Source organism: Hemicordylus capensis, chromosome 1 (genome assembly GCF_027244095.1).
Source record: "Hemicordylus capensis ecotype Gifberg chromosome 1, rHemCap1.1.pri, whole genome shotgun sequence".
In the NCBI taxonomy this organism is placed as follows: Eukaryota; Metazoa; Chordata; class Lepidosauria; order Squamata; family Cordylidae; genus Hemicordylus; species Hemicordylus capensis.
This window is the reverse complement of record NC_069657.1, coordinates 400,148,016-400,160,418: the sequence shown is the minus strand read 5'-3', so window position 1 is coordinate 400,160,418 and position 12,403 is coordinate 400,148,016. Positions and strand designations below refer to the sequence as shown.

At 42.2% G+C, this 12,403-nt stretch overlaps 1 protein-coding gene across 4 annotated transcripts in view; it reads left to right on the top strand.

The window, feature by feature from the left end:
- KIF6 (kinesin family member 6) overlaps positions 1-12,403 on the top strand; it is a 352,942-nt gene that overhangs the window by 105,821 nt on the left and 234,718 nt on the right. For all 4 annotated transcript variants that reach the window (XM_053305319.1, XM_053305322.1, XM_053305332.1 and 1 more), the window contains exon 7: positions 768-974. In XM_053305319.1, the coding sequence (XP_053161294.1) occupies positions 768-974 (207 nt within the window). The remainder of the gene's footprint in view (positions 1-767; positions 975-12,403) is intronic.

Below are 12,403 nucleotides of genomic sequence, written 5' to 3'. Positions count from 1 at the left end.
AGTGCTGGACTAGGACCGGGAAGACCCGAGTTCAAATCCCGATTCAGCCATGATACTTGCTGGCTGATTCAGGGCCAGTCACTTCTCTCTCAGCCTAACCTACTTCACAAGGTTGTTGTGAGGAGAAACTTAAGTATGTAGTACAACGCTCTGGGCTCTTTGGAGGAAGAGCAGGATTAAAAATGTAAATAATAATGATAATTAATAATTTCACACCCCATTTTGTTTGATAACTGATAAATGGCTTCAAAAGGGGATTATACAAATTCAAAATAGGTTTGTCAACAGCTCTTGTGCATATTGCTAAGTGAAACCTCCAAATGCAGAGGCAGTATAACTTGGTATACTCATTGGGGGATAACAGAATGGAATGGTTATTTCTTTCATGTCTTGTGGGTTTTCTGGAGGCATCTGATTAGCCACTATAGAAAACAGGATGCTGTAGTAGATGGACCCTAAACTTTACCCAGCAGGGTTCCTTTTTGTTTCTTGGTTTTTAATGGGTTGGTTCCTAACCTACTTCACAGGGTTGTTGTGAAGAGAAACCTAAGTATGAAGTACACCGCTCTGGGCTCCTTGGAGGAAGAGCGGGATATAAAATGAAACAAATAAATAAATTAATAATGTACTTAGGTGCATCTTCATCTCTTCTGTTTGAAATGAGACCCATCCATATTTCTACATAATCAGGAGACCCCTTGTTAGTATTCAGTTAAAGTCCTGTTATGTGATTTTACCTATCCTTAATGAAATTATTTCCCCAACAGACTCCAATGAACCAAGCCTCAACACGTTCACACTGTATTTTCACCATTCATATCTCAAGCAAAGAGCCAGGATCTGCAACTATTCGACGCTCCAAACTACATTTAGTGGATCTGGCTGGTTCAGAGCGTGTTGCTAAGACTGGAGTTGGAGGCCAGCTGCTGACAGAGGCCAAATATATCAATCTGTCATTACATTACTTGGAACAGGTAAAGTTGACATAAAATTCAGTTCTTTAATTTACTACTTTTTTAGAGAAGTTGTTTGCTTTTAGAATGTTCATGTTCCATTGCACTTGGCACCCTGGCTGTTTAATTTTGATTCAGGGAAAGTGTATGACATGTCTCAGTGTGGTTTATCTGAGGTAACACTGTGGTGGATGTAATTTCCTTTGTGCATTTTACAGCATTATGCACCTTTTTATGGAACTTTCCATTTAAAGACAATTTCAGTGGCAGCTGTTGAAACATAGTAATTTTATTGTTCCATGATCAAAGGAGCACAGGTGTATTTCATGGAAGGCCTAACAAAGCCCTCAAAAATTGGACTGCAACTATTTCTTGTTCAGCTATAATACAATGGCCCCATATATCAACGGTATGCAAAAACTGTGGGCAAAGTTTTACTTTTGAGATTTCCCATGCTGTCTTAACAAGATTGTGGCATGTTGTCCCTCAGGATTTATGTATATATGTATGTATGTATGTATGTATTAAATTTATACCCTGCCCAAACTTACATCTCTGGGCAGCTAACAACAATTAAAACACATATAAAAGTAAAAACAGTTCAACATATAACAACACATATAAAAGTTAAAACAATACTATGATTTTAAAACCATAAAAATTAAACAAAGAGTATTTATTAATTAAAAACCTGAAAAAGCTTGGGGTAAAAAACAGGTTTTCAAATGTTTTTTAAAAATAGCCAGAGATGGGGAGGATTGTAACTCAGCAGGGAGCTCAGCAGGGAGCAGGTATTTCACAATCTCGGGGCAGCAGCCGAGAAGGCCTGTCTCTGTGAGACCACCAAACAGGTTGGCGGTAACTGGAGACAGACCTCCTTAGATGACCTCAATTGTCGGTGGGGTTCGTAGCAAAGAAGACGCTCTCTTAAATACCCAGGACATAAGACGTTTAGGGCTTTATAAGTTATAACTATTATTTATTTATTTACACAGTCAGACAGGTGTTATTGACTGGTTTGTTTTATCCAGACATCGAGTCCTTCCCAAGGACCTGGGATGGCTGAATTTTATTGTCAATTGTTATAGATACCGTCGCAGAATAGAGGCTGTTCCCAGTAAAGCTGCTTTTTGTAATTGGCTGATGGTGATTTCTGTGGCCCCTATGGTGTTGAGGTGCTCTTCAAGGTCTTTTGGAACTGCACCCAGGGCACCAATTACCACTGGGATTATTTTGTTCTTTTTCTGCCACAGCCTTTCAATTTCAATTTGTAGATCTTTGTATTTGGTGATTTTTTCTACTTCTTTTTCTTCTATTCTGCTATCCCCTGGTATTGCTATGTCGATTATTTTGACTTGTTTTTCTTTCTTCTCGACTACAGTTATATCTGGTGTATTGTGTGGCAGATGTTTGTCTGTTTGTAGTCGGAAGTCCCATAATATTTTTACATCTTCATTTTCTACCACTTTTTCAATTTTATGGTCCCACCAATCTTTGGCTACAGGTAGCTTGTATTTTTTGCAGATGTTCCAGTGTATCATCCCTGCTACCTTGTCTTGCCTTTGTTTGTAGTCAGTCTGTGCGATCTTTTTACAACAGCTGATTAGGTGGTCCACGGTTTCATCTGCTTCTTTACAAAGGCGGCACTTGCTGTTTGTGGTGGATTTTTCGACTTTTGCTCTGATTGCATTTGTTCTTAGTGCCTGTTCTTGTGCAGCCAGTATTAAACCTTCTGTTTCTTTCTTCAAGTTGCCATTCTTAAGTCATTGCCAGGTCTTGGTGATGTCTGATTTTCCACTTCTATTGTGCAAATGTTGACCATGCAGTGGCTTATTTTTCCATTTTTCTGCTCGGTTCTTGACTTGTTCTTTCTTGTAGGCCTGCTTCCTTTCATTGGTGTTGAATAGTTTCGCATTATTGACCATTTGAAGTGCATCTTCTTCACTGTCCTTGATATATTCTTCAAGGCCTCTTTTCTCCTCCTCTACTGTTTGATGGACTTGCAGCATTCCTCTTCCACCTGAGCTGCGAGGGAGGTATAGCCTATCTAGATCACTGCGGGGGTGCAGAGCATGATTGATGTTCATGATTTTCCTGGTCTTACTATCTAGCGTCTCTAGCTCTGCCTGGGTCCAGTCTATTATTCCTGCAGTGTATCTGATAGCAGGTATAGCCCAGGTGTTTATGGCTTGTATGGTGTTCCCGCCATTGAGTTTGGACTTGAGGATTTTTCTAACTCTCCTGATGTATTCACTTCCCATTTTTCTTTTCACTTCAGTGTGTGCGATGTTATCAGCCTGGAGAATGCCCAAGTATTTGTAACGTTCTTTCTCTTCCAGGTTCTTGATCTTGCTTCCATTGGGCAGTTCTATTCCTTCTGTTTTTCTTATTTTCCCTCTGTTCATTATTAATGCAGCACACTTGTCTAGTCCAAACTCCATTGCTATATCGCTACTGAATATACGGACAGTGCTTAGCAGTGATTCGATTTCTGACTGGGACTTTCCATACAACTTCAGATTGTCCATGTACAGCAGATGGTTGATTTTTCTTGATGTTTTAGATGTTTGGTAACTGAGGCCTGTTTTGTTTAGTATTTGTGAAAGTGGGGTCATGGCGATTACAAACAACAGAGGGGATAGTGAATCCCCTTAGAAAATGCCTCTTCTAATGCTAACCTGTCCAAGTGTCTCGCCATTGGTTGTTAACTGTGTACTCCACATGCTCATTGCTTTTTAAATAAATATCTGAATGTTTTTGCTGATACCAGTTGTTTCTAAACATTTTAGTATCCATGTGTGAGGCAATGAATTGAAGGCTTTCTTGTAGTCAATCCATGCAACACTTAGATTTGTTTTTCTTCTCTTGCAATTTTCTAAAATCATTTTGTCAATCAGCAGCTGGTCTTTTGTGCCTCTGGTGTTCGGGCAATTTCCTTTCTGTTCAACTGGAAGCTGTTTGTTAGTTAATAAGTGTTGCACCACTTCATCTGCTATTATTCCAGTTAATAATTTGAACATGGTTGTCAGACAGGTTATCAGTCTATAATTACTTGGAACTGCACCTTTTGCTGGGTCTTTCATGATGACATGAGTTTTCCCAGTTGTTAGCCATTGTTCAATATCACCTCCTTGCAAAATGTGATTGAACTGTTTTGATAGTTGTTTATGAAGGCTTGTTAGGTGTTTAAGCCAAAAGCCATGCAGTTCATCGTCGCCTGGAGCAGTCCAATTTTTAATTTTCTTTGATCTTTCACTTATTAATTCTGGTGTTATTATTAGATCTTGCATTTGTTGGTTACATTTTTGACCTCTTTCATCCAGCCTGCTTTTTTATTATAATCTATTGGATTGTCCCATAATTTCCCCCAGAATTGCACTATTTCTTCTTTATGTGGTGTTTCTCAGTTTCTTGCAGTTTCTCCTTCTATGCTTTGGTAGAAACGTCTCTGATTTGACTGGAATTGGAGATTCTGTCTGTGTTGTGTAGTTCTGGCTTCATATCTGCTAATCTTCTTTGACACTGCTGTTATTTGCTGCTTTATTATTTCCAGGACTTCTCTAATTTTCCTTGAATCTAGGTGGCATTTTTGGATCAGATACTGTTTGGTGTTTTTATTCTTCAGCTTCGTGTCTTTCATATCTTTCAATTTACTAGCATCTGATCTAAGCCTGGAGATTATATTTTCTAATCTAATCTTCCATTTAGGTGATGTACTACTTTCTTTTTTGACAGGTCCATTGATCTTATATCCGAGCTCTTGTGTTGTTATTGTTGCTGCACTGTAGGTTAGTTGGTTTGTTTCTTGCAAATTTTTGGTTGTTATTTCTGCAAGTGCAGCATTGACATCTTTTAATTCCTCAGCAAGTTGTTTTTTTGGCAACTGTTTTTAGAGCTGGAAGTCGAACCCTGGTGGTTGTTTGGTTCATGTGCTCAGTTATTTTTTGCTTTAGTTCTTGTTGCTTTTCTGTTAAACAGCATTTGGGTTTTTGAGGTGAAGGCAAAGGGGAGGTTGCCTGGTTTTGATTTTGAAACAGTTCAGCAACAGTGGCATCCTCGATTTCCAACACCTCCTCCACCTGTGCCTGAGCAACTGCTTCAGTTGGTGGTAATTCTTCTTCCATATCTCGAGTCTGTGTTGCTCTTTGCAGTTCTTCCAGTTCAACTCCTATGAATACTTTATTTCTTATTATGAATCTTCTCTGGTCTGCTAGCTTTTGATCTGCTATTTCTGTTATCTGGATGCTTCTCTTTCCAAATTTGGTACATTCTTTTTAAATAACCTCTTCTAGTTGGATATTATTATTATTATTATTATTATTATTATTATTATTATTTCATTTTCTATACTGCCCTTCCAAAAATGGCTCAGGGCTGTTTACACCGAGAAATAACAAATAAATAAGATGGCTCCCTGTCCCCAAAGGGCTCACATTCTAAAACAAAATATAAGATAGACACCAGCAACAATCACTGGAGGTACTGTGCTGGGGGTGGATAGGGCCAGTTACTCTCCCCCTGCCAAATAAAGAGAATCACCGTGGTAAAAGGAGCCTCTTTGACCAGTTAGCAGGGGTAGAACGTTGGTAGGAAATACAACTAGCACTTTGTATTTTCCCCGGAAACCTATTGGCAGCCAGTGTAACTCCATCAGCAAAGGAGTACTGTTGTCTCTCCAAGATGACCCTGAGACCAACCTGGCTGCGGCATTCTGAAACAACTGAAGTTTCCGGACTATGTACACAGGCAGCCCCATGTAGAGCGCATTACAGAAGTCAGGTGTGGAGGTTAGCAACAAATGTACCACTCTTTTGAGGTCATTGATCTTTAGAAATGGGCGCAGCTGGCGTAAAAGCCAAAGCTGATAGAAAGCACCCTTGGACAACGTCTCAACCTGAGAAACCAAGGAGAGGTGTGGCTCCAGAAGTACTCTCAGACTACGGACCTGTTTCTTTTAGGGAAGTGTGGCCCCATCCAGAACAGGTAGATCAAAATCGTCTCTAGAATTCCGACTCCACACAATAAGTACCTCCGTCTTATCTGGATTCAGCTTCAGTTTATTCTCCCTCATCCAGCCCATTACTGCTTCCAGGCAGACATTTAGGGAGGATATGCCATCTCCTGAAGAAGTTGACATGGAGAAGTAGATCTGGGTGTCATCAGCAGACTGATAACACCCAGCTCCAAATCCCCTGATGATCTCTCCTAGCAGTTTCATGTAGATGTTAAAAAGTATTGGAGAGCGTACGGAGCCTCAAGGGACAGTATACTTAAGCTCAGATTTCGAAGAGCAGCAATCTCCAATCAACACCATCTGGAACCTGTCCAAGAGGTTGGAGCAGAACCACTGTAACAGTGCCTCCCACCCCCTATGCCCTCAGACATTCCAGAAGGATACTATGGTCTATAGTATCGAAAGCCACTGAGAGGTCCAAAAGGACCAACAGAGTCACACTTCCTCTTTCAATTCCCAATTAGAGATCATCCATCAGGCAGTCTCCACCCCATAGCCCACCCAAAAACCAGTTTGAAATGGGTCTAGATAATCAGTTTTCTCCAGGACCATCTGAAGCTGAGAGGCCACCACCCTCTCAGTTACCTTGCCCAGCCACGGGAGATTGGAGACAGGCCTATAATTGCCCATATCTGAGGGATCTAGTGCAGGCTTCTTTAGAAGCGGTCTAATAATTGCCTCCTTAAGACAAGGAGGCATCCTGCCCTCCCTCAGAGAAGCATTTATGATTTCCACTGGGCTGCCTACAACAGCCTCCCTGCTAGATAGAATAGGCCATGTTGGACAAGAATCAAGAGAACAAGTGGTGGGCCTCACCATTCCAAACAGCTTGTCCACATCCTCAGGAGTCACAAACTGAAATTGATTTAATCAAATCACATAATAGGAATTGTTGGACTTCTCCAGTTCAGACATCAAATTAATTGTGGAGTCTCCATCTGGATGGGCCCGAATCCGAGAGATTTTGTCTGTGAAAAATTCATTAAAAACATCACAGCCAGTGACTGATGCTTCCAAATTCTGGTTCAAGAGATGTGGGGCAGATACTAGTCCCCTCACAACCCTGGACAACTCCGCCGGATGTGAACTCTCAGAAGCAATACGGGCAGAAAAGAATTGTTCTTTGCCACATGTATCGCCTGAGCATAGATCTTTAAATGTGCTATATGTTGTAATCTGTCGTAATCGAGTCGAAACCTTCTCCACTTGCGCTCCAGTCACCTACCTTGCCGCTTCAGCCACCATAGAACTTCCGTATATCAAGGGGCCAGTTTTGAAGCAGGTCGGAGGGGACGCTTAGGAGTAATCGTGTCTACTGCCCTGGTGAGCAAGTCGTTCCAATTCTCAACCAGGGCATCAACAGGATCACCAGCAAAACCAACATTAAATCCTTCCAAGGCTTCTTGGAATCTTGCTGGATCCAATAACCTCTTCGGGCGGACCATTCTAATGGGCCCCTTGCCCTTGTGGAGGTGGGAAGTGGTTGTAATCCCAACCTTAAGCAGATTGTGGTCTGTCCATGACAGTGGGGAAATCACAGGAGTCCCCACTCATGGAACACCACTCTGATCAGAGTAAAAGACCAAATCAAGTGTGTGACCAGCAGTGTGCATTGGTCCAGAGACCATTTGGGATAGGCCCCTAGTTGTCATGGCCACTAATTCCTGAGTTGCTCCAGAGAGATTGGTCCCAAAATGAACATTGAAGTCCCCCAGCACCAAAAGTCTGGGAGACTCCAACACAAGTCCCGCAACTAAGTCAGTGAGCTCAGTAAGGGACTCAGTTGGGCAACGGGGCGATCGGTACACCAGCAGAAGTCCCAATCTATCCCTGGTCCCCAAACTCAAGTACACATATTCAATATGGTCCGATACCCTAATGGGGACCGTGGTAAGGGAAATGTCATCCTTATAGACCACAGCCACTCCAGGTCCCCGCCTATGTCCCCTCACCTGCTTCTCTGCAGAATATCATGGAGGGAGAAGCTGGAACCAAACTGGGACCAAACTGGACTACTAGCTTCCCCCAACCAAGTCTCAGTAGTACATACCAGGTCGGCCCCTTCATCCATAATCAAATCTCGGATGAGCTCTGGCTTATTTTGGACCGACCTGGCATTGCCGAGGAGCAAGGTGAGGCTATGTGGGTTGTTGGCAATGCTCCCCGAAGTCAAAGATCTGGCAGGAGAGCCAGAAGGGGAGACAGCTATTACGTTTCTGACTACCTTTCCCCTGAAATGGCCTGCTGAACTGCCAATGTTACTTCTTCTATTCCCCACCAGTACCAGAATAGCTGCCTCGCATTTAATGAAGACACCCCCTGTCTCCCCATCTTCTGGCAGATCCAAACACATTACCCAATCTCAGTAGCAAAGCTGTCACACTTACTCTTCAAACAGCCACACTGAATAGAGTGCAGCCCAACCCTCAGCCCAACACCAAAGGCCGGCCCCCTTTGGCGGCTGGCTTCGGCAGCCACCTGCAGGCTGGCAGTGCCGCCTGCCACAGCCCTTCCCTTAAGTAGCCCCCCGAGTCCTACCTCCTACAAAGGACCCTGGGTAGGGCTGATGTGATCAGTCAGTGCCTACAGGTGGAAAACGTCAGAACTTAAGGGAAGGAAGGATCCCAATTAGGCAGCAGGACTGTGCTGGGCTGAGTTGGTCCGTCCAGCAAATGAAGGGTGGGGAGGGGCAGCTCCAAGGCTCCCAGCTGTCCAACAGCGGAGGCTTGATAGTAAAAAGCCACAGATCACCTCCTCCAGTCTCCCTCCTTTGATTTGATTGGTCCATCCAGGCCACTGCTCTTGAAATGTTGAGAGTTAGGCTTCTTGAAATTATTTTGTGTTGTCCAGAAAGATCAAAGTTTTAAATATATATCTCAGCAAAATTATGCAATCAAAATAAAGATTTTCCCACCTTTAGCATTATATGCATTCAAATACTAGTTTTCACCCATTATGTTATTCATTACCTCTTTTTATCCTTTCCCACAAAACTACTAGGGATCCATGCTTGAAGCACAACGTAGCTGAATTAATAACCTGGTGAATAGATTGTTATTGCTCTGTGTTTGTGGCTTAGCTGCTGTATTAATAGCTTGAAAAACATCCATTTTTCTAAGTGTTCTGTTATAAAATCTCACACCTGCTAGAGGACTGGATATTTTTTTAAAGTTTTAATGCAGAGTATTGTTTTCATAGCCCAGTAAACATTAAGAATAACGGCAGACTTTTGTTGATTTTGGAATCCTGCTCATGAACACACTACTTTCCCCAACCGCTTCTTTAAAGCATTTATAAGCCACAATAACTGAGTACATGTCAACTTGTGAGGCAGTCATTTAAGGGGAAAAACAGGCAAAGAAATGAAGAAATGTACAGTATGCTTTGTTTAACTGTGTGCCTCACACTTATTCCTCTTTGGCATATCGGAATTTAAAGCAGTACTTCTAGATTTGCCACAACTAAGAAGTCTTTGCGAATACTTTATTTTGTCTTCTGCAGCTGAATTGTTGCTCTTGGAAATAATCACATATTGATTAAACATCTTTAAGCCTAATGATTGTACCAGCATATCTTCCATTGTAATGCAGCTGCAACATCCATGTAGTGTCATTAAAGTGTGATGGGTTGACGAAGGCAAAGTTCAGTCTAAGACAGCTATGTTGATTGTTGGGGTCCACTTGACTTGGAATATTTTGATTTGCCTGTTCTAGATGGGGATACTCTCCCTTGAAGGAGCACATTCACATCTTGGGGGGTGTCTCTCACCAGGACTGTACTTTTATCAACTGTAGCTGATTAACTGGCAATAGGAAGACATTTTTGGTGGCAATTCTCATGCTGTAGAACCCACTGCCTAATGAGGCCTGTTCAGTAAGATCAGTTATTTTGAAATAACTGGTTAAAGTGACTTTCGTTTTTAAAAGACACCTAAAATTTTTAGCTGAATGTTGCTCTAATATCATCACTGTGAACTTTTAAAGCTAGTCTAATTTTATCTGTTCTCCTTTGTAAACTCTGTGCAGTCCTACAGATGCCTATCCTGTTCTAGGCTGAGCCATAGTCTCTGCAAAGGCAGGGGTCCAGGAGGGACACAGACCTCAGACAACTTTGAGTGGAAAGGGGTCAGGACCACATCGAACTTCAAGGAGGAACCCCCAAAGCTGGGTCTAGCCACATAAAACTTCATGCTTAATCAGCTGCTTCGAGCAGACCACTGGTTTTACAGTTGCTCCCCAGGTAGAATGAATTGGTCTTGTGGCTTCCTTGGGGAAGGCTCTGTTGCTTAAAATAATTTTGCCTGATTTCATAAGCATTGACTCTAGTTGTGTTTGGGAACCTCCACAAGGGCTGGCAGATCCTCAAGGGACTTCTCTGAGTCAGAGGATGAAGGCAGGGCTGTGTCTTCTAGTTGTGGTGTAGGTGCTGGCTAAGGTTCCGTTTTCTCTCCTTGTGTGGAGGTTCCCAGTCCCATGGGGTCATCCTGGTCTGGTTTGAAGAGTCTTCCTGCCCTGTGTCATAAGAACAGCCCTGTTGGATCAGTCCCAAGGCCAATCTAGACCAGCATCTTATTTCACGCCAGATGCCTCCCAGATGCCCATCAGATGCCTCTGGGAAGCCCACAGATAAGAGAGGAGGGCGTGCCATCTCTCCTACTGCTACTCCCCTGCAACTGGTATTTAGAGGCATCTTGCCTATGAGGCTGGAGATGGCCTATAGCCCTCAGAATAGTAGCTATTAATAGACCTGTCCTTCATGAATTTATCTAAATCCCTCTTAAAGCCATCCAAGTCACTTGCTGTCACCACATCTTGTGGCAGTGAATTCCATAGGTTGATTATGAGTTGTGTGAAACAGTTCTTCCATTTGTTGGCCCTTAATTTCTTGGCAATCAGTTTCATGGGATGCCCCCTGGTTATAGTGTGTGTGTGGGGTGGGGGTGGGGTGTCAAATATGATGATTTCGAAACCTGTGGGATTTTTGTGAGGAAAGCAAACCATTTATGTAATTATCTTTAGAATACCTCCAAAAACAAGAAAAAAACATGTTGACAGTCTGAGAATCTGCTCTTTTTTTAATAAGCCCTCATTAAAGTAGAAAGTTAAAATTTTTAGGTATACAGTGGTTCCTCGACTTACGTAAATAATCCATTCCGAACGCATGTTCGGAGGTCGAAATTTTCGTAAGTCGAGGAGCGCACCATGGAAGTCTCAAAACACTCGTAATTCGAGGAAGCCGCATCTAAACATTCGTAGCTCGAGTAAGCTGATTCTAAACCAGCAACTACTTCCGGTCTTTTTTGTCGCTCGTAACTCGAAAAAAATGTAAGTTGAGTAGTTCGTAGGTCGAGGGATTACTGTATTATAATGTAAAAGCAATATTCATGTCTGTTAAATCAACAGGCAAGGTAATTAACCACAGGCAGTGATTTAACCCTTTATAACATACAAATGTAATTCAGTATTATCAGAGGTTGGGGGAGGGGCACATGCACAGAGTATCAACGCAAAAGTCGTAGATCCTGACCCTCAAACGTTCATCACACTAGACATGGGTCTCTGCAAGTCAACAAAGCAGCTCCAAATGGTTCAAGAGGATTTGGATAATATTGTACTCAGACCTGGAGAACTACAAATAGTGATGGCCAAGCTACGTTCTATTGGGGCCTATACTGAAAACAGTGGACTTGACCTATGTTGGACAGAGGCTAATCTGTATGGACTGCTCACAGTAAAGCAGATAATCAAAGACACGCATGTGAAGAGAGGAGTACAAGCTAACTAGAAGCTCTTTTTAACCTCTACCAAGATGCCTTCTTTGAAGAGTTTCCTCATCTACTGCCAATAATTACAGCGCTGCATCTGAAAATCTTGATCAGTCATGTGCAGATGGGAATCCTGAGCTAATTAAAGAAGCACACATAAACCTGGAGGAGACGATCAAATCACATAGTGTTTTAGAAAAGATAAATCCATTTGACTCAGATGGCAAGCAAACCTCTGCCACTTGTGATGTGTCAGTACATGCAGATGATAATGGAAATGTTGCTTTTCATTCGCTCTGTTAGAACAGGTAATTGGGAATTGCATATAGTGTTACTTGAAGCATCCACCAAAATCTTCTTTGCACATGACAAGATCAGTTATGCACAGATGATCACACTTTATTTGGCTGAGATGGAATCACTCATGAACACTGACAAGGAGATTTATCTAGAGTTCATGAATGGAAACTGGGTCATAAATAACAATTCAAAAGTCCCTTTTTGTGCTATTGGCACAGATTGTGCATTGGAGCACATAAGCCGTTCATTGAAAGTAGCAAGTGGACTGATATTCATGACACTCAATCCTCAAGCTGGAACAATGTTTTTCCTTATCTCACCAGAATTAGCAAGACTTGCTGGAGAAGCGTGGCAGATGTTTGGTATATTACC